The following is a 23,504-nucleotide window of genomic DNA, read 5'->3' on the forward strand; positions in this document are numbered from 1 at the left end:
AACAAATTCTGTGAACTTGGATACCAGATTGCCAGAATCCATGCCATTAGTTTATGCAGTTGGGATATTTCTGATCATTCATGGTCCTTCTAGATGGCTACTGCTACCTTATCAAAGTCCTTTACCATAGATTCAGCTAAATCTGTTGAATAGGTTACTTGCTTTTAACATGAGATTTTTTGGCAGAAAACACCTACTTTAAAGAATAGATCATTCAGCTTCTTATCCGTAGAATCTGCTGGAGAACAATCCTCCAGGTTCATTGAAGTTCTACCAGGAAGGGTGTAGTTTAGGCATGTTGAGCGTTTTTACAGGGGGCAGAGATGGATGGTGCATTTGGTGGTGAGTGGTCGGCGAATTGAAGGCATCCAAAGTCATGGTTTGACAATATAAAGGTACAATTCTGAAGTAATGTCCCCTGAAATAAATACCTCAAACACATATGTTGCTGAAAGTAAAACCCACAACCGTTGCACATTTACACCGTAAAAAAGCATGCAGAAGCCAATGTGTACTGCAAATTTCCATTAAACAAATTAGGTGAGATCGTTTTTATTGATGGTATTACATGAAATCGGTTTCTACTAAATAACATACAACCGTGCTTGCATAGGCACCGGGGGTGAATGTATGTACCCCTATCTCTGGGAGAGGAGTTGTTGGCACCATGGGGATGGTGAGTGAAGGCCCTTCGGCACTATTACTTCTAGTTTGGAGACCCCTCACGGAGGTGCGACATTCACCCATGAATGAATACATCTAAAAGATGTGGGCTCCCAGGAGTGGGTGAGGGCACCCCAAAGTGGTTTTTGATCGTCGCTGGCAACACAAGAATAATATTTTGGGTAGGTGACTCTGCCAATCCCTCCCTCATTGGGGAGCTGGACACATACAAAAGAGCTGGGAAAGCTTCCCTTGCATTTAAAAATTGCATGAAGTTTCAGAAATTACGCATGCACATTGTCCTTGATGTCTGCCGCTTAATGTCGCACTGATGTGAAATGTTGGTCTTTCATTTTGCTTGCAGAGTCCCCACCACCTCCATACTCCCGGCTGTCCCCTGACGTGGAGAGAAAGCCACTGGGTGAGTGAGATTTTGATTTGTTCAACAGCCGCGTCCAAATCATATGATTTGGTTTTGTAAAAGTCTCTTGTGCAGTGCTGCAGCATGATTCTGTGGACAGTATAAGGTAACGCATAAGCTGTTTTGTGATACAGTAAGGTCAACTAGATAGGATACCGGTAGACTGGTCACTTTGTCTGGGTTCGAGAGCAGGATCTTGAGGACTTGGGTGTACACAAAACCATTCTTGGCTCCAAGAGTGGACAGGATGCAGTGATACAGATGTCCAACAGCTTTCAACACTGGATTCCAAAGTGAGGTGTATGGAATAAGATGTTGGTAGACCGAGGCCTCCCAAACTGGGTTCTGATGATCGGGCCGTAAAGAGGAAAGGCCAAAAGAAGACATCCATCTTTGCCCCTTTAATCGCGTAATTGAACTGTCTAAATGGCATTTAAATATGAACTCAGGTGCCTTCCATGAACCACCACAGTAGACTGACATAAAAGCCTTAAGTCTAGTTTTAGCTCTTCCTCGGCAAAGGTTGTTCTTTCCTTGAGATTCTACATTTAGGTGGTTAAGGGTGCAGGAATGATGGTCATTGAAAGGCTAGCCTGTTGTAAAAATGTCCTGTATGTTGTATACTCTGCCTTGTACCTCTTTCTCCAGCTGATTTCACCCTTGATGTGTGCAGTATTGGAATCCATTGGATGTGCTTGCATGGTTCAAGCCCTGGAAGGTTATAATCGTGTGCTCACATCAACAGCCCACCCCTACTTTCAAGGAGCTTACCATATTGCTACACAAGGTAATATTGCGGTGTTAAAAGTATTGAGTCGGCCAGTATGCAAGACACACTGCCTCATTTTGGAGCAACACCATACAAAAGAGACCCCAACCCCCAGTCTGACAACCATATGCTGGCAAAAATCTGATTTGCTGAGTTCTCAAAGCCCCCTCCCCGCCACCCCTTTAAAGTTTTGAGGACATCTGACAAAAAACACCAGATGGCGGTGATAAGGGTGATGAAAGACTAATAAATAAAACAGAAGGGGCTCTAAGGGTAACAAGGGAGCTAGAAAAGGTGCTAGGGACAAGGGTTATTGTATGTTTACTAGGGTAGAGGTGCCAAGGTCCTGGTAGATGTGGTGGTTCTGTGGAATAGGCACTGGCGCACAGGTTGGAGTAGGGATGCAATGGATTACAAAGTGGCAATAAGGTGGATTAAGAGGTTTAATAATGAAGGTGGGATTAAAAGAACTAGTGTAAAGGCATGGGTTTAGGTACTGTTATATAAGTCCAGCGAGAAGTCCTAGTGTTTGTGTGTATATAGGGCTTGAGTACCTAGTATAAAGGTGCTAAGGTAAAGGTGGAAAACAGGAGTAAAAAACATAGTCAGTGCAGAATGGGGGAGTAACTAGCTACGGTATTGCTAGAAGGATGAAGAGACGTTAAGAGGGAAGATGTTCAGGAGAAAAGGAGCGCAAATAGGGTTAGAGAGTTCAGTCTGTTAAAGGAAAGTAGGTGTTTTGCAGCATGAATAATTTTTTGAATCCACATGCTGTGTGTTATTCTGCATATAGTGATTGGTTCTGGTCTCTTCTTGTTGGTCCTACCTCCTCTTTTTTGTGTGTAGGTGGGCGTAGGCTGTAGCCATTTGGTGCTATGTCCTTCCTCCTATGACGTCCCTCAGAAGCCCTTGTGCGTGGTCGCCAACTTCACATTTTTTCCCCACCTTTGGGCCAGGAAGCTACAGCTGAAGCTCCGAGGGCACTGAGAGTAGTTACATCACATACTGATGGATTGCCAAACAAAAAAGAAGAAAAGGAAAATAACAGAGGGAAGAACACTGAATAGGAGATGGATGTGCACCAGGAAAGGGAACAGACTATGCAAGTCATCGACTACTTAGTCAGAGAATGTATAAAAGGGGAGAGAGAACCACCCCGGGGAAATGGAAAATACTCCCGTTAGGTTCTGCCGTGAGTGCCACTGATAATTTGTCCAGAAGAACAACTACAAGGTCTGCAACCTCTGTCTGCTGAGGGACCTCGACACTAAGACCTGCAAAGTGTGCTCCAAGTTCAGGCTCAAGACCATAAACTTGGCTGCTAGGGAATAACCGGGCATAATGAATCCCCATGCGATCATGCAGACACAAAAGAATGGGGACTCAACGCTGAGGGACCTTGGACTTGGACTGCCGAGTGAGGAAAAGGATAACGTTGAACAGACAGACATAGCGGAGGCAGAAGGCTCCAACATAGTCAGATGGATGTGCACCGGGAAAGGGAACAGACTATGCAAGTCATCGACTACTTAGTCAGAGAATGTATAAAAGGGGAGAGAGAACCACCCCGGGGAAATGGAAAATACTCCCTTTAGGTTCTGCCGTGAGTGCCACTGAAAATGTGTCCAGAAGAACAACCACAAGGTCTGCAACCTCTGCCTGCTGAGGGACCTCGACACTAAGACCTGCAAAGTGTGCTCCAAGTTCAGGCTCAAGACCATAAACTTGGCTGCAAGGGAAAAACCGGGCCTAATCCCCATGCGATCATGCATACGCAAAAGAATGGGGACTCGACGCTGAGGGACCTTGGACTTGGACTGCCGAGTGAGGAAAAGGATAACGTTGAACAGACAGACATAGCGGAGGCAGAAGGCTCCAACATAGTGAAGGATCATGAACTCAAACGAATGCACTCTTCAACGAATACACACCCAGCCACTGGAAAGAGGTCATATAACTTTTAAGATCCCACCCAGAGCAATTCAGAAACGGGGAGCCGCACTGGTAGAAGAGGGGAAAATAATAGCAAACACTTGCTTAAAATCTGCCTTAGATGCGGCTGCCATGGCCAGAAGGCAGATGTTCACAGGAATATCTGTGAGGCGACACGCCTGGCTGTGGGTGTCCAAATTCCGAAATTAGGTTAAGGCAATCCCCATAAATGCAAACTTTACAGGAGAGAACCTGTTTGGAACAGCTATAGATGACAATCTGTAGCAGCTAAAAAAGGACAATGACACAGCAAAGGCCATTGGGGCGCAGCAGTTCCGGGTCAACCCAGAAGGAGTAACAAACCCAACAAGAAAACCCATGTGCTGAAGAGGCTTCCAAATCACGACAACTCCGCTATCTTATCAGCAGACAGCCCATCAACAGGGGTTACACCTACTGTAACAGTCTTGGCTTTTGCAGTATCAGTCCTTTCGGGGCAGAGCCAGGGGAAGATGCAACGTTCCGGAGGAGCAAGCTCCTCCAACAATTGATTTAACAGACCATAAACCCTACCACATAACACCAGTTGGGGGAAGAATATAGATCTTCCTGCAGGAATGAAGGTGGGGTTGTCTCCGACAAATGGATGCTCGACATCGTCCAACACGGTTACTGCGTAGAATTAATAAGGAGTCCACCTGTGGCCAGACCAAAGACAAGATCGCATGGAAGAAAAAAGGCACTGCTTGCAGAGAAGTTTAGGAACTGCTAGAAAATAAAGCAATGGATAAATTGCCCATAGCAGAAATCAGTTAAGGAAACTACTCAACATACTTCCTCACTTCAAAACTGGAAAAACTCCTAAAACCAATCTTGGACCACCACTTTCTAAACAAGTTCATAAAAATGTGAAAATTCTAAACGTCCACACTGCAAGAGGTCATACCGCGACTGAGAAAAGGACCACATGACAACCATAGACCTCAAAGATGACTATCTACACATTTCCATGAACCACAAATACAAGAAATACCTATGATTCGGTGTCAACAAAAAAACCACTACCGATTCAGGGTTCTCCCCTTCAGAATGTAAGCACCCAGGGTGTTCACGAAGAGCCTAGCCACAGTGGCAGACCACTTGAGGAAGAAAAAAATCATGTTTAGCCGTACCTAGACGACTAGCCAATAAAAGTAATCTAGTGCTCGCAATGTGAAAAGAATACAGAACAGTCATGGACACTGTCCACAGACGGGGGCTCACAATACACTTGGAAAAGTTCTAGGAGCCAGAATCCACATGGTCAAGGGAAGAGCCTTCTCCACTTTCAAGAGGATTCAAGCAATAATGGAGCAAGCTTTCCTCTACCGCAGGTGTCAGTTTTTGACAGAGATGTGGGGGATATAATGAACATGCTGACCTCATGCATACCGTCGATCCCAGATAAAAGACTACATATGAGACCATTACAAGAATGGATCCAGAAACAATGGTCACAGGCAATGCGGTGTTGGGAGGATCTCATGGTTGTATCACAGAGTGCAGAAGTAGATGACATGGTGAAACATGGAAACCATAGAGGTGGGCAGACCTTTCATGCAACCAACTCCAGCGATGACAATCATTACGGATGAGCCCCACACAGGTGGGGAGCACATATGGAGGAACTACAAATCAGAAGGCTATGGAAGGCCGTAAAGTGGCCCATCACATACATTTCCTGGTGTAAAGATGGTCTTTCTGGCCCTAAAAGCCTTCCAGAGACAGGTATTGGGAAGGACTTTGCTAATCTAGTCAGAAAATACAACCACGATGCTCTACCTAAACAAGTAGGGAGGAACAACATCGCTTGTACCGTCCAAACTAGCCAAGAGATCTGGAGATGGGCCATTCACAGTGAAATAACCATAATAATGACACACCTGCCAGGCATACAAAGTGGAAAACCAAATAGTCAAAGCAGACTGGTATCTGTTTCACATGCATGGGAAACGAACGAACGAGCACTCCAAGAGGTCTTCCGTCTGTGAGTTACTCCAGACATCGACCTGTTACCTACCCCAGACAACACAAAATGCCCAGACTTTGTGTCCAGGGCACCCACGCTACCGATTCCAGGGTAATGCCCTGCTGATAAGACTTGTCAAGGCAATTTGCATAAGCCTTTCCACTGTTTCCCCTCATACCTAAACAAGTGCAAGCTGTCACAGAGAACATTGATCCCAATTGTCCTACAGTGCGCAAGACCAGCTTTGCTCTCAGATCTTGTGGTAATGGCACAAGGAAACATAAAGTCACCAGAAATTCATGTCATCCTCTCCAGGTAGGGACGGAAGATCTACCACCCAGAAATGAGCACCCTGAGCCAAGTGCCCTGGCTCCCAAAGATAGTTTTCACACTTGAACCTACCTAAACGATCCATGGATATTCTCAAAGAAGCTAGAAGGACAAATACAGGGAAGTGCTACACAGTAAAAAGACAGAGAGATGTCCTGTGGTGCAGAGGCAAAAGAATGTTTCACAACAAAACAGGGGACACCATAGTGATCAGATACCTCAGTTACCTGCTGGAAAACGGGCTAGCATGTACCTTGCTGAAGATACACCTGGCAGCAATAGTAGCCTACACAAGGGGACATATATGAAGAAGCCTCTTCGCAGCAACACGTCTCAAAAAGTTCTTAGAGGGAGCAAAGAGAGTAGCTTCACCCAGGTCCACAGATATCCAAACATGGAACATCAACCTGGTATTGACACAATTTCGGAAGGCACCATTTGAACTGGAACACAAGGCGGTGCAATGGTTCCTAACCTTGAAGAGAGTATTCCTAATTGCAATCACGTCACTGCGCAGAGTGAACAAGCGGCAGGCAGTGACCATCCAAGAACCCTACCTGCAAATACACAAGGACAGGGAAGTCATGTGGATTAGCCAATGTTTCTTTCCTAAAGTCATATCACTATTCCACTAAACCGCGTGGACATACAAGCGAACACAGAGTCAGAAGTGGGCCAAAGAGTACTGAAACATCGATTTGCAAGCTCAAATCCATATGACACCACCACCAGGAGTGACCAGGGATACTACTATAAAATCAATGGACAGCATGTGAATCCATAAAAGGATTAATGCTGCAAAACAAAATGCTTACTTGCCAGTTGGATACATTTTGCAGCTTGAAGAGTTTTCTAGAATCACGTGCAGCATTCCAACTCCCCATAAGAACATGAAGTGAGACAAAAAGGGAAAAGATAACCCAGCACTAAAAGAGATGGAGGAAGCCTGCTAACCCAGGAACTTGCCAAGGAGGGAAAAAATAATCTGAAGATGGTGACCGCGCACAAGGGCTTCCGGTATGCACATCTGATATCATAGGAGGATGGACATAGCACCAAATGGATACAGGCTATGTGTAGCAACGAAAAAGAGGAAAGTAGACTAACAAGAAGATTCCAGACCCAACCACTAGATGACCTAATAAGGCACGGCATATGAATCCAGAACACTCTTCAAGCTTCAAAGCTACTCCTATTGGTAAATAACCATTTAAATCTACTTGATTCTGGCAAAAAAAGTACAAAAGGCATTCCGTCCGGCTGAATTTAGTGTTAGGAATGGTGATAACTGGAAAGGTTTAAGGAGCTAAGAGGGATCTGGCTCTGATGGACAGTGTCAGGAGTCCCCACTGGTGGGTTCGGTGAGGAGCCAGCACTTATGGGCAGTATGAGGAGCGGGCACTGTTGGGCAGTGTGAAGCTGGTGGAGAACGTGTGGCTCCGGCACTGCTGGGCAAGATAAGCTGGCAACGGTAGACAGTGTAACAAGTGCAAAATAGCGGGCAGCGTGAAAAGCTAGTACTGGTGAAAAGTGGCACTGGTGAGCAGAGGGATAGACCTAGGAGGAAAGCTGAGATTGTCTGATGGACATTGTAAAGTACTGCCATCTGCTCACTGTGAGAAACAGACACTAGAGAACATTTCAATGGTATGTATTGGTGTATACCATGAGGATCTGGCACTGGTGTGTAATGAGAACGTCTAGTGCTGTTGGGTAGTGTGAAGAGCAAGTACTCGTGTGGAGCATAGAAAGCTAGCAGGGCAGGAAGCTGTAAGGAGATAACATTTGTTAGTGTAGAGGAGGCAAAACAATCTTAATATTACATCTACAACTGCTGCTGGCTTGTACAATGTAGATGGTTTGGTGCAAGAATGCCAGAGTGATGGGTTCATTGTTTCTGTTCGACAATATTTCATATCATGAGCTTTTATCGTACACATTTCTAACTGGGATATGCATGACAACCAATGGTAATGCCCTTTGATGTGGTACGCATCCCATAACCTCTTCCATGCGTCGGATGGTCCCGGTCACGGTGGGCGTGAGCGTCGAACGGCTGGGGGCCGTCCGATCTGTGCCCGCATCAAATCCCCCCACACCGTGGCAGAATTTGCCCCGTGGCGAAGCGGTTAACTTATTGCCTGGTACTGTGACCTATTTTCTTAAGGCCAATGCCACAGTCTCCTCCTAGTGAGCCAAGGCTCCAATGTGCCCAGTTGTTAAAAGTGCAGTCAAGTAGCACCTGGATGACCTTATGTAGGGCCCAGGTTACTGGTACTGTGGGATGTACGCTGTTTGGAAGCAGCTCCATGGAGTCTTTTTGGGGACCCTATTTCTAAATGGTCCCACACTCTGATGAGTGAACTGTGTCCATGATCCCTGCCTTCATCTGCCTACCTGAACTTGAACATGGCGATTGCAATATCAGCATACAAAGAAATGGGTGATATTGGGGGGAAAAGTATATTGAGGGGTCACTTTGGTGTGTAAAGAACATTGAGGTAAATGGAACATTGCCAGAGTTGGTGTGGGGGAAATTCAACAGGGAAGGAACTGGATTGCATTGACCTGCAAAAAGCAAGTCTGCATATGCATGGTAGAAGAAGGGCCACATCACTGCACAAGGAGCAGGGCCCTGCTGGTGTGATGGGAAGTGCGCCCCATTGGCATTGAAAGAACCAGATGATGTTGGAGAATAAGGTACGGAATGATTCCGCTGTACAAAGAACACTGTCACATTATTCTGATGAAGCTGACCACATCTGCATGAAAAGTTTTGTGCCACATTAGCACAATCATGCTGGCATAATACGAAATTTGGTTATATTGGCATGGAAGAACCAAGGCACCTTAATGGCCAACTTGACATATTGGTGAACAAGGAACCAGATCCCATTTGTGTACAAGGCGCCCACTCATGATGTTGGAGAGAGGGCTTGACTCTTGTAGGGCCGGATGAAGACACAAGGGAATAATTCTGTTTTAAAAGCAGTGACAGGGCCGGAAACAAAAGGTTTGATTTCAGATTGAGTTAGGATGGAAAAGCCTCCTATTTCTAGAGAAGTACTAAATGCATAGGAGAAGCCAATAGTGGATTTTGGCACATGACTCTATTCTAGATTCACAACAGTGCTGTGTATTTTTCTTCCATCTAGTGGGTTGGGCAGAAGGATTTCCTCAAACATGTATAGTTTTTAAACGTAGGCGTTTACTGTAGAAGGGGACAGTATGACTCACATTCGTAACCAAAAGCGTACAGTATCCAGTTCTCTACCTCCATCGTCTGATTATTTTTAGGTTTTGTGTTAGCAGTCAGAGACCTTTTGATTTTACTAAATTATGTATAATATTTTTATAGGGGCTCCCAGCCAGAACTATTTATCCAAAAGTCTCTTATTGTGCCATTCAAATTTTTTTTCTTCCACCAACCACAGCGTCGAGCCTGGGTTAATGTGTCTGCCCACTTCAGCCATTTGCTATCTTTACTGTGGGTGATGGCATTCGCTTAAGCGCCTGAGATTACGACGGCAAGGTGTGCTTTTTAGGACTGGAAATATATTTTTGTTTTAGCCAATTTTGAGATTGTCAGAACCCAGCTAGTTTCTACTAAAAACAAGGTCAGAGAGAAGCGGAAATCTTTTGATTTGACTAAAATGTTATATATTTTCGGCCAATCCTTTATCCTCTTCTATTGGTCTATTTTTGTGCCAATCACATTTAGCTAATGTTTATAGTTTATATTGACGCGGGCAGGCAGCCCCACCCCCCCCCAAATGCGTTTTTCAAAAACCGTGATAAGACAGAACAAACATTGACAAAGCCATAAAAGGCTGACAGCCAACGCCAGATCTATGGGCTCAGACAATTCTTGTTCCATTTGCTCTGAGTTCTGAATGAAGCTCCGGATTAAGTGATGTTGGAGTAGGTTTTCAATGGAGGTGGGGTGAATCTTGCACTCCTGCTGCATATTTCCATAACCCTCCATTTTAACGAAAAACGAAAAGACCATCATTTTAGAACGACTTTCGAGTGGACTTGTTAAAACAGCGACGGTAACCGAATATTTGTGGCTTTTTCTCTTTAGTTTTTTTTTTTAAGGGTGAGGTACTAAGGGGAGGGTAGCCCCTCCGAATCCCGCCTGAGCCCATAATTAGAGGTGTGTGGGTTTGGGGCTGGCAGACTTGTTAAAACAAGGTGCGCTGGGCAGGGAGGCGAGAGGAAGGAAGGAAGGCTCACGATAAACAACCTGAAGAATTTTAATAATGGCAATTAAAGTTTACTTGCCGAATTGTTTGCAGGCTGTTACTGTAACCAAGCCCGCATCAGCGCCAAGTCCTAACCTGCTGCTCCGGGACAGTACGCCCACTTCTTCCCTCCGTTCTACTCCCGTTCCCTCCGGAACAGGGTTCTATTTATATTTAGAATTATTCATATCGATTGCGATTACCAATATTCATTGAAACACGGCTGATGAAATAGCCTCAACTGAGCAAAATATTTCCTGTTAATCTAATAATGCTGCGTTGGTGTCAGCACGGTTTATGGCTCAGTATGAGGGCGCTACGAAGTACAAAATCGGGCGCAAGCTGATGTTGTCCCCGTTTTACATGTGTTGGTGGTTACAGGTGTTGTCCAAATTGTGCATCGTTCCATATTTTTTTTCTCCTTCAAATTACATCTGGGAGGAACTTGGGTGGCCACGGTGGTGAAAAAAAGGGTAATACCCCCAGGTGAAACCAGCCATACCGAAAATGACTGCATGTTATTCCCCATTGCTCAGAGGAAAATATCTTAATTGGATTTAGAAAAGAACAGCCTGATACTACACGGTGATGGGATTTCCCCTGGGCGTTTTGATGTTTTTGCACTGGCGGTTGCAATGATGTCGTTCTCTTTGTCCATAGCTATTAGTTATTTTATTTTATTTTCCGTGTTTTATATAGCGCAAACTTGACCCGAATCAGGTATCAGAGCGCTTTACATAGCGCCAGTTGCATTACATGAGAACACATTCCTTTTTGTTAGGCACGGGGAGATAGTCATTTGCCCAGAATCACAGGATGTTCAGCGTCATTGCCGAGACTCAAACCCAGTTCCCCAAATTCGAAGTGGACCGCCCTAGCCGTTAGGCCAACTCCAACAAATCTGTAAGTTCCTTTTGTGCGGACCTTGAAAATAGCTGCAGGCTGCGTCGCGTGCTGACCCCAGTCCAAGGGCAAAACAATACGAGGACTTTTGAATGCAGCCCCCCCACCCTGGTGAAAGGAGTTGTATCAGGGTAAAGCCTTCATTCAGGAGTCTATTAGGAATGTAAAGGCGATGCCTATTACAGTCATTTTAATATGTGACAAAGTCACCAGATTGGCCAGACTGGCCACCCACAGCCGGCCTTAGCGCTGTTGGCACCCGGCGCGACAATCATTTTTGGTGCCAACATACCCCATGACCACCTCCTTGGATTCTCTCACTACCATCGGGCATAAGTGCCACTCATCTCTTCATTCATAAGTTATTGCTAAAGACAGCGCCCCCCCACACCCCTCCTGAGGTCTGCGCCCCCTCCACAGGTCACCGCCCGGTGCGGCTGCACCAGTTGCACTGCCCTAAAGCCAGCCCTGGCCAAAGCCATCAAGAAACGCATTCCCCTGAGTATCTGAGAGCTGCGTTGTCTGTCCTCTTAGAGATTTGTATACTCTTCTTTGCCTTCAAATCTGCCATGTGAGTTCTTTGCTGTTCCCTCAGTGCCGTGAGCTCTCGTCCACCTCTGAGTTGTCAGAGCTCTGAACATTTTCCTTTGACCCCTCGAGCTCTGTCTGGTTCCATCATCTCTGGGATTCTGCCTGGGCCACCCTCTCTCAGGTTCTGAGAGTCCGATGACTCCCTACCTTCCCTGCCCCAGAGCTCAGTAAATTATCAGCTTCCCATCTGAACAGACAGGGGTATGTCCCGCAGTTAACAAGTGACTTTAAAAAAAGTTAAAACTTTTTGTTTTTCCTGAATCATTCCTAAGTTATCATCTCTGAACCGTTGTTTAGGGACATGCATTGGTAACTTTGGTAAGTTCAATTTTTAAATGCACAATTTTTCTGTTAGTGTGCTATAACTAAGATCGACTTGATTCGCAAGACAGAATCCGCTGTCGATCATTACAAGATGTTGAATAAACTACAGGGTCAATGGGGTACGTTAAAAAGTGAAGGGTGAATAGAATATCAAAGACCGTATGGAGGTCCCCTTCACCCGTTAACAGAAGTCACTGAAGACACGGATCCTTCGAAAAGGACTCCCAATTGGCAAAAGCCCTTGAAAAATAAAGTTCGTCGAAGGTTTCTTTCGAAAAGGACACCTCGGCGCTGAGAAAAGAAGGGCTAACATCATCATCGACGGCCCCGAAGAGAAGCACTTCAACCCTCGACGCCGAACATGCCATGAGATGGAGAGGAAGAAGAGGCTGGAGGCCGAAATGGTGAGCATCCTACAGTAGAGAAAAAGCACTTCGACAAGAAGATGAGCCAATACACCATACCGCCGAAACCCACGTTCGAAGTTGAAATGGACGACGAGGACACGGAACTGCCGAAAACGCCCAAACCAGTCGAGGAACTCTGAGACTAAGACTACTATTTCGAGGGAGAAGGCAACGAAGATCTGCAATCCTACCGGGACTCGACGTCCTCAGAGGCACAAGACTTGGAATGACAAGATTTCAACGCTGAATCACCAGAAGAAGGGGTAGACACTTACTCTTCGAGGCCCTTGCTGCCAGACGACATAGGGATCTACAACATGGTCGTACAAAAGGCTGCACAGACTTATGGAGGGAAAATAGAGGAGAAGCCCAAGGCATGTTTCTTCCTGGAAACTCTACTGCCTCAACAAACTAGGAGCCAATTCCTGCCCGTGCTCCCTAGTGTGCTGGATCAAGGAAGAGAGACCTTTAAGGAGCCAGCAATATGCAACGCTGTGACCCCTAGAACTGAGAAGAAGTACAAACATTCTTGAAAGGACCCTACATACACCCAAGGGTCAGTGCCAGCCAACTCCATAATTGCACCAACAGATAGGAAGAGGGCCAATGTACCCACTAATGCCGGACCACCTCCAGACAAGGAGAGTAGGAGGATGGATCTCACAGGGAGAAAGGTCGAGAGAAATGCAGCAATACATTGGCGCATTGCTAACTCCAACGCCCTGATCAACAGGCACGCATACCAACACTGGGATAAAGTGGGGCAGCTCCTAACTCATCTACTAGACCAGTACCAACAAAGAGCAGCTCACCTGGTAGAAGAAGGAAAGAATATGGTGAACAAATGCCTAAAATCGGCATTTGATGCTGCAGAAACATCGAGCAGGCTAATGATGATAGGAGTGACTGAGAGAAGACATGCATGGCTCAGAATTTCGCGATTCAAGCCAGAGGTGCAAAGCAACATCCAAAATACACCTTTTAATGGAGAGCAACTGTTCTACACGGCAGTTGACAACAAGTTAACGCAGCTCAAAAAGGACAACGAAACAGCAAGGTCCATGGGAGCGTTGCCGTTCAGGGGAATGAGAAGAGGCACACCCACGAGAAGGCCGGATAGTAGAGGAGGCAACGGGCCTAGCACATCGCACCAAAACGTTCCAGCATGGATACCAAGGGAACAACCAAGACCAGCAGCAGCAGGGACAGTAGCAGCAGAACTGGCAGTACCTGCCCCGGGGACAGTCCTTTCGAGGGCGCGGAAACGGACCAGGACAAACACGAAGAGGAGGCCAACAGCCCTCAACCAAGTGACTCCACCATGGAACAGGCCCCCACTCTAGCAACACCTCGGGTGGGCGGAAAGACATAAAGAAAAACTGCAGCCGAACGTTCAACAACAAACAGTACCTCAAACACTCAACACAGATAGGGGGAAGAATAAGAGACTTCATCCAGGAATGGAGGAAAGTCACATCGGACAAATGGATACTAAACATCATACAATACAGATACTGTATAGCGTTAGAAAAAGAACCTCCGAAAATAAAACCAAGAAGCAAGGCACACTCGTTAAAGGAGCTCTCGATCTTGCAGCTAGAGGCGCAAGACCTGCTCAGCAAGGAGGCAATAGAGGTGGTACAGCAAAACCAAAGGAACAAAGGGGTTTACTCAACTTACTCCCTGGTGCCAAAGGTGGGCGAAACACTAAAACCTATCCTAGATCTAAGGTTCCTGAACCAATTCATAAGAACTCAAAGATTCAAGATGACTTCCCTACAAGAGGTAATACCACAAATACAGCAAGGGGACTTCATAGATTTAAAGGATGCATACTTACACATCCCCATCAACCAGAAACACAAGCACCTGCTAAGGTTTGTGATCAACCAAAGCCACCACCAGTTCACAGTACTGGCATTCGGCCTAAAATCCGCACCAAGGGGGTTTACAAAATGCCTAGCAGCTGTCACAGCACACCTACGAAGGCAAGAAATACACGTATACCCCTATCTCAACGACTGTTTCGTAAAGGCAAGTTCGTACAGCCAATGCAAACTACACATTCAGCAGGTCACTAATGCTGACAAGACTGGGTTTCTTGAGCAATTGGGAGAAATCGTCAACAGAACCAGAACAAATCAAGATATTCTTAGGTGAAGAGATCAACACCATACAGGCCAAAGTGTTGCCCAGGAGGAATAGAACATTGGCGATACTGAAGGAAACACACCATTCCACTGGGGATAGACCTACTAGCAATACATCTCCCAGGAAAGGACAACGTGGAAGCACACAGACTCAGCAGGCAGACATCAGCATCCCACGAATGGGAGACAACTAACAGTATTCCGGAAGTGAGGTACACCGCAAATAGACCTATTTGCAACACTGCAAAATGCCAACACTTCGCATCCAGACAACCAGACCATCGGTCACATGGGAATGCGCTATGGATAAGTTGGTTAAAGACATTAGCATACGCTTTTCCCCCTATACCACTGATACACAGGGTACTCAGCAAATGCAGGATCAGCAACATGTCACTGATACTAATAGCACCTTAGTGGGTCAGACAGTCCTGTTTCTCGCAAATAGTGGAAATGGCGCAGGCACCAGCACACAGATTCCCAAAATGAAGGGACCTGTAAACAATGCAGAACAGAAGGGTGCCACACTCAGAGCCAGAGAGCCTCAGCCTGGCGGCATGGCTCCTGAAGACCTAGAGTTTGCAAGCTACCGGCCAGCACAATAGCAGTGCTCAGGGAGGCAAGAAGGCCTACCGCTAGGAAATGCTACGTAGCAAAGTGGAAAAGATTCTCAGAATGGTGCATTAGAGAGAATCTGCAAAGAAAGATCACAAGGGAGTCAACAGTACTAAAATACTGAACACATTTACTGCAAAGTAAACTCAGCTACACATCCGTAAGGATACACTTAGCGGGGATTGTGGCCTACACAAGAGGAGAAACGTGGAAAAGTTTCTTCACCTCCCAGGTAGTAAAGACATTTCTAGAAAGAGCAAAGAGGATCGCACCTCCAAACAGAATGCCAGCACCATCATGGAACCTCAATGTAGTGCTGACCCAATAGATGAAGGCACCATTCGAGCCGATGCACAAGGCGACACTGCACATGCTCACGCTAGAGACAGCCTTCTTAGTGGCTATCACATTACTGCAAAGATTAAGTGAATTGCAGATGCTAACACTTCAAGAGCCCTTCCTGCAGATACACAGTGATAGGATTGTTATGAGAACAGACCCACACTTCATGCCAAAGGTGGGGTCTCGGTTCAACATCAACCAAACAATCCAAATACCTAGTTTTTTCCAAAAACCAACCACAAGCACAGAGAGAGCACTGCACACACTGGACGCCAGGAGGGCGGTGATGCACTATATAGAAAGGACAAAGGAGTGCAGAAAGACAAAGCAACTCTTGTTTCCTTCACAAGCAGTTTATTGGGACGACCAGTTACCAGAAATACCATTTCACAATGGATTGCATAAACCATACAACTATGCCACAAACAAGCTGGGCAACTGTTACAAGGAGCAGCTCATGCTCACTCAACAAGGAAGAAAGGAGCAACAATTGCTGTCCAATGAACAAAGAAGCGCTAGTGGGACAGAATGTCTTACAGCATATATTCGGTAACCAGTGCTCATCTTTCACCCAGCCACTTAGCAGGATATTTCCAGACGTGGGTCCCTTGCTCACTTTGCCACTGGATGCAAGTTAGTCTGGCTGCTGAGGGCTGTTAGCCTGAAACCGGTCCCAGGATTCTTGTTGCGGTCCAGGGAAGACGTGGCTTGGCAGTTCGGGCTGGACTGTTCCCTTGAGGCACACTGTCAAGACTGATTTGCATATAGCTGTGTCTGAACTGGGGTGCTGAAGTGAGCTAAAGAGCGATGATGGATTCAACTCAGGTCTGTGAAAGGGGGTGAGTGTCTGAAAAGTTTCAGTGCTCTGTCCATCATCTATATTGTGTTAGAGCTGGGGCGAGCAAAGGCAGCACGCCTCGCCAGAGGAAAATGACACCACACCGCGGGGATCCTCCCCAGGCCGACCCCTGAGAAGCCGATGGTGCTGGGTGAAGGTGCTTCTAGGTGTTGATGGTGTCTACGGAGCCCCACCCTGGTGTAGGCATAAACATAAGAGGATTTTGGTGCTTGAAGTGGTGGCCTTCTTCCGGGATCCATATAGAGCTAGCCTCCCTGAATGATCAGGGGGAGCTTCATCTGTAGGTGAGTCAGTGATCAGTCAGTTTAGTACACCAACCATTTTGCTGCTGCATATGGACGGAGTAACATGGGTCCTACCCTCAATTCTTTTTCTTTTCCTTGCTTTCCCAGGTGACCCCCCTCCCATGGTCCAGGCAGAGAGGCAGGACAGGTTTCCACTACAACGGTGCCCCCTCCAGACGTTGCCACATTTAAACGCCGAAGGTCCTGAACTGACTGCTGAGACCAGGCCTATGTCCCCCACTTCGGGCACCCAGTGGCTCTTGAGTGGTCACTGCATTGGACCCATATGCTTGATGCACTACGTTAACTGTTTGAGCAGCGATATGTTGCTCTGCCGCCCTGGGGTCAGGAGTTGGAAAAGTTGTTTCATTGTTAGATTTGGTGCTCCCCTAACAAATGCAGGGTGTCAAAGCCTGGGGACCGCCCACAATACCGATGATCAGAAATCCACTCACCCAACCAGCACCCCTCTTACCACTTGTCAAATCGCCATGGATAGAGTATTGTTCCTAATTTGGACTGTCTGGGACATGGGCACAGCTGGGAGGTGTCATGCTGTCCACCAACAAATCGGGTGGCGAGGAACCCACGTAGCCTTCATGCAAGAAACATATCACCCAGGGAAGGATCAGCGACTCCAGAAGTGTTGGAGGGGGAAATTTATTGGGTCAAATTATTCAGCCTTCTTCAGGGGGGGGCACTCATTTAGATATGTTCCTCCTTAATTTTTAAATGCACAGGGGTTGCGGTGGACCCAAGGAGGTCATATGTGTTTGTGGAAGGGACATGCATAGTTGCGGTTTCTGGCATGCATATCGACACTGCTGTTGACGAAGTGATACCACCTGACTTTATTCAATGGGGTCGATTTAAATTGCGTAATTGACCCCCACCTAGATAGTTCTGCCCCCTGACCCATTCCCCCTGCCGTCACACTGCACGCACCGACACACCTAACACTGCGGCTTACACATTGGTAACTAGTAGATAATTGGCAGATCCTGAACCCAATCGCTAGAGATTTTTCCTTTTATTCCTCGTCCCACGATCTAAATCTGTGACTCAAACGCATCCTTTCTCATCCTATCATATAGCTTAAGGCAACAGGGGTAGAAATATCTAGGTAAGGCCCTCTCCAGCCACAATTCAGTACTGTTATACACTGCATGGGGGACTCCGCCCCGTCGGTACCTACCTAGCACACAGCCCACTGCACTTAAGGACCCAGTGCTCCTTGAAACAGTCTGTGAGACTCAAGCTAATTGCAAAGCCAAGAAATAGTAACACAACCACCATGCAACTGGTGGAGTGATAGGTGATGAAAGCCGTGATCCACGGTCCTTGCATTCATGCAGTCATAAGACTATGGCGCACTAATAGTCAAGAACCCACAGAAGTGGAGGCCTCATTGGGGGTGGGTGGGGCCTCGAGTGGGTGACGTGTCAGACAACACAGCGCAAGCTGCACTGTTGGATGCACAGGCCCGCCATGCTTGGTTGCTTGAGTCACTGCGTTGCCTAGACTACTAGGCAGGCCAAAACAGGATGCATTCAGAGAGGAACAAGCCGGGCCAGCTTCCTTGTGTGGCTGCTAAGAAGTGCATTAAACATAAAACGGATCACATGTATCCGCATTTCCCTATATTCAGTCGCCACCACTCAGGAGACTATCAAGGGTGTGCTCTATGAACACTACCAGACCCTCTACAACCTCGCACCTATCGAGCGGTGGGCTGCTGTTCAGGAATTCCTGTCCACAATTGTGCTGCCGGGGATACCCGCAGGGTATAGGAAGCCTTAGTAGGGCAAATAACTGAGGAAGAGATACGGTGTGCCATCTGTGCCTCCCCACCTGCAAAATCATGGGCATTTATAGCCTCCCTATTGAATCCTACAAAACCTATGACACCCTCCTAGTCCCTAGGTTGACAGAAATGTACTCGACCGCCGTGGCGGTAGAGCACCTGCCCCCATCCAGGAGAGAGGTGCTTCTGGAGTCGCTCCCGAAACCAGGGCCCAAACTGGCAGAGGTTGCTTCATACAGACCGCTATCCGTGATGGGCCGTGATTATAAAATCCTTATCAAGGTACTGGGAGCACATGCTCAAATTGATGCACCAAGACCTAAACGGGTTTACAATGCTCAATATCTGGAGATTGCTCAAACTGCTCCATCGCACTGGCCCTACATGGCATGCTTGATCCTCGATATCGAGAAAGCATTTGACACCCTGGGCTTGGACTACATGTTTCAGATGCTGGGTATCCGAGGCAGGCTCCTATGATTGATTAAACTCCTTTACTCTGAGAGGACCAGAGTCAAGATAGGGTGACATTACTTGCAGTGGTTCCTGATGAGCAGGGGCAAGCATCAGGGCTGCCCCTTTTTGCCCTGGCGATGGAAACCCAAACCACCAGCAACCGCAGTCTCTACATGCCAGAGGCTTAGAAATTGGTGACCAGCTTCATGCTGTTTCTCTATATGCTGACAACATCCTTGTTACATCAGGGATGTACGCACCACCATTCCGGATGTAATACATATTCTAGACCGCTTCAAAGACACCTCAGGACTGAGTGTCAACTGGGGTAAGACCTGCCTATTCCTGGTGCAGCTCGACTGCCATGCCCAGGTCATTAAGGCTGGGGCTCATGTCCTTCGGTGGGAGCCGTGACCTCCAGGAATCTGGGCATTATTATATTCCATTTGGCTCAGGATCTAATAGAAAGCAAGCTCACAAAGGCGATTTCCTCTCTGCTGCTCCAGATTGCCTTCTGGTGCTCCCTTCCTCTCACAGTGCAGGGCCAGGTGGCTTATGTTGTTCAGGAGGCTCAAGTACTTTGCAAACCTGCTGCTACGTATTCCTTGTGGCACCTTTCACGTTTTGAATTCTATGACCACTACTATCTGCCTAAACAAATCCAATGGCCTCGCAGGACACAACCTAGCAGAAGTGGGTGCGGAGACAGGCTGGAGTGCAAACCCAGATACAGGAACTTTTTCTCCCTTGTACTGAGTTGCCAGCGCCATCAAACAACCTCCTTCGAGTGAAGCCCTGCCATGTCTTCTTGGTTACAAAATGTCAATTTATAGAGCTTCAATTTGTGTAGTTCCATTTACTGTAATCCCATGGGTGCCAGGACCTTCTCGGCACATTCGGGCAAGTCAGGCAATTTTTTGTCAGATTCCTATCATGATTCAACATTGATTGCCTCTGTGCTGGCTCTTGATATCATCTTACCTGGGTGTGGTCCAACTGGTTGGAGTTTTGTAGACCTCTGGGTGTCCCGAAGGTCCTTCTACATAGCCGAGGTTTATAAGTGTACCCTTTATTGGCCCACTGATGCGCATCTAATGAGCAACAGGTACATATAACTCCAGTCCCTTCTGGGGAACTTATAAAGGTCTGAATATCACCTGCTCAAGTTCCAGAGTTTGTGGAGACACACATTTCAATACACTTTCAGAACAGGTACTGGTGCAGTTATCATAGAGATCAGAGGAAGTCAGCCCAAGTATATTCTGCAACAAATGTTAGCAGGTCCTGAATTGCCAGTGCTTCTGTTTCTGGACCGCAGAACGTGTTTTTTTTAATTTACATGTTCTAGTACAGTAGACATATCTCCTGCATCAGTTGATCACTTATCTTCCTCTTTGTTATGTGGGCATGGGAGTATCAGACCTCAATCTTTGTTCAGCAGTCCTCAGGTCAGACTGCTCCAGAGTCATCTTGCTGTGAGGTTGCCATAACACAAGTTGAGAATCCACTGTGACAGCTGGGTGAGGTTGTGAAGGATGAAGAGGTATTAGGTTTGACACAAAAATATTCTTCATAGATTGCAAGTGCTTTCTACCCTTCATAGATTGCAAGTGCTTTCTACCCTCTATCCATCAGCTGTTTTTCTGCATTACTTCAGTTCATAGTATGTCTCTGTACTTTGCGGGTCCTCCTTCTGACCTCCTTTACACTGTTTTTTCCAGATCTTGGGATTTTGACTTTAGTGAATGGTGTCTTCAGGGGATCTTCTATGTGTTTGTGGAGCTGCTATTATGTTTTGCATTTTTTAGTAGGTGTCTGTGTAAATCACACCTGTTGAGTGCTTCGTAACTGGCCACAGACCGATGGGTTCTGCTTTCCATTCTGTCTGCCTAGTAATCCAGTTGGGGATCTACAGCGACTTCCCTTTACTTATTGTTCCTTCCCTTTACTTATCGTTCCTTCAGGGAATCGAGTTCCAGGGTTCTCCCAGTGTCAGACACGAGACAAGTTGAAGTTGTTGACCGAAGAGAGCGGTTGTCTGGAGAATGGCCAGTATTTGATCAGGAGCCCTTCCATGTTACAATTGAGTTGGATGCGCAGCCAATTCCAATAGGGACTATGAATGAGAAGTTTTTTCTTTGCCTGGTATGGTTACGTTCCATTCTCTGTAGTTTCCTTAGGATTGCTTTGTTGACTGCTTTGTTTGTATTTGTTTCTTCTGAGCTCAACTTCCATTCCAGTGTGCTGCTGGGAATCTTTTAAAGAGCTATGACCTTTTTGAGGTAGGGGAATTCTCAACTTGGGAGGGTTTCAAATTTCCACCTTCCAGTCCCCGTGTTCTGCCAAGTATCTAAAGTTCTGATTTTCCCTTTGGTATTCCAAGTTACTTGGGTCCATCTGTTTGAGTCTGAATTTCTGCTAGACTTCCTGCTTCTTCTGTTGAAAAGATGTTATTTTGAGTTGATTTCCTCATTAATGCAACAATGGAATATATGGTTTACGGCATGCCTAGCCTCAACCTGTGGTTGCTGAGATCTTTTAAATGGTAATTGAACGTGCCATTTATATAGCGCTTACTGCTCTTAATAAGGTGTAGCGCGCTATACAAATGTTTGATTGATTGAGTTTGTGACAAGTAGTAGCATGCTCATGAACCCAAGGTTAGAGGTAAGCAGTTAGTATAATAGTAAAACTTTTTTGTGTTTCCTTTTGGATTGGTTTTGGTAAATGTGTTAATTTAGTGCTCATTGAGATCTCATGCATTTACTGTATCGTTTTGAATGGGATGGATTCATCGAAGTGGATCATTAAAGGGAAGATTTGATCTTTTTTTATTATTAATTTCTGATTATTGGTACTGATGGACATGTGCGACTGTTGGATGAATTGGATAAAGAAGCGAAGAGTTTGGATAAGGTGTCTGGGAGTCAATTGTGATTTGAGAGATTTGGGATAAGTGAAGAGAGTGGAACTATGGGTAGACATTAAAGGGGATATCACCCCCACACCCTCATAAGTGAAATTGAATGTATATACATATAGAAAAAATATAGACATACCTGTAGGAGAGTAGGGTCTGCAATCCTATGATCACCCAGATTTTTTGCTTTTGTTTCACTGGTTTACGACTTTCTCTGGCTGTGGGCCTGCCAATCAGACCCACAGCCTGGCTGTTCTCTTTCTAAATTACCTCATGTACCCTAGGTGCATCTACCAATTGGTACTGGGCCACCTTATCAGACCCTGTAACTCAGGGCATAGGTGTACCCAGGGCTGCCAGGGGCTGCAGCATGTATTATGCCACCCCTGGCTGGCCTCCTAAATTTGACACAACTGGCTGCATGACAGCTGGGGCAAAGTCGTGTAATCACCCTTTGCTGTAGGTGTAGTATACCTATACCTAACCCTAAAATGGACACACAGATTCCTATCAGTCACTCCTATGGCAGGCCTTGACAATCCTGAAGGCAGAGTGCTGGGAATCGTGTGAGATGGTGCTCTGGCACGAGCTGAGCCTGTCTGCAGCTTGCGGAATCAAGTCCTAATAGCTGTTCCATGATATCGCATACCATATACTCTTAAGTGCATTATAATCCTCGCGGTTAAATGCTATCTTTGGTATTGCTTTATCAAAACATGTCGAGTAAGGTGTCATACGAATTGGAATACTAACCCCTCGCCAATTCTGGCGACGGGGTTAGCATTCCACCCTTCTAGAGGGACACGACATGTATGTAACTGTGAACCCCGGTTAAAGTTAACTGAAGCCTCAGCTCCACAAAATGGATGCTGCCACCACAGACACGAGTCTGACCCCCTGCAGCTGGGAGTCCTTCCAGTGAGGGGAGCCTGGACAAAGGGTTTCCTGTCAGGGGCGGTGCTAGCACCGTCCCAGACATGGTTTTGTGTATCCTGGGTAGGCAGGGCTTTACAGGAAGGTGACTGCTGAGTGGCACCCCGGTGCTCACTACGCATAGGCCGGTCTGAACCAGTTCCAGGGGCACACCAGCCCCTGGCCTGGGGAAGTCCGGCATGGCTGAGGGGTGTAACCACCCCCCACCTAGTCCCACCCATAGGCAGGACCTAGTCACCGGGTCAGCCCCCTTTTTTAGTATAAAGATAGGAGCGGGCCCCCTGTTCAAATTAGATCATCTTTGGAATCAAGATACCACTTTCTTCGAAAGGACTTCACGATTTCTTCTTCAAGATTCTCCCTTGTGGCTAAGGAGTAGTCACCCTGCATCAAGCGGGCACCATCCTAAAGAACACTGCGGTCTGCTGCAAGTCCTTCATCACGAATCCGACGACCCAGCTCGACGAGACCCGGCTTCCCTGGCACCTCTGACCTCTACTCACCTCTACAGCCAAGCTGAGAACCGTGAGTGCGACGAGACCTCAAGGG

The 23,504-nt window shown here is 46.6% G+C and overlaps 1 protein-coding gene across 1 annotated transcript in view; it reads left to right on the top strand.

Moving 5' to 3' along the window:
• The window catches only part of SMAD6 (SMAD family member 6), a 131,777-nt gene that overhangs the window by 40,864 nt on the left and 67,409 nt on the right, over window positions 1-23,504 (top strand). The window contains exon 2 of the mRNA XM_086958004.1: window positions 1,028-1,084. Within this exon, the coding sequence (XP_086814130.1) occupies window positions 1,028-1,084 (57 nt within the window). The remainder of the gene's footprint in view (window positions 1-1,027; window positions 1,085-23,504) is intronic.

The sequence above is a fragment of the Lissotriton vulgaris genome, chromosome 2_1 (assembly GCF_964263255.1).
Source record: "Lissotriton vulgaris chromosome 2_1, aLisVul1.2, whole genome shotgun sequence".
Taxonomy (NCBI): domain Eukaryota; kingdom Metazoa; phylum Chordata; class Amphibia; order Caudata; family Salamandridae; genus Lissotriton; species Lissotriton vulgaris.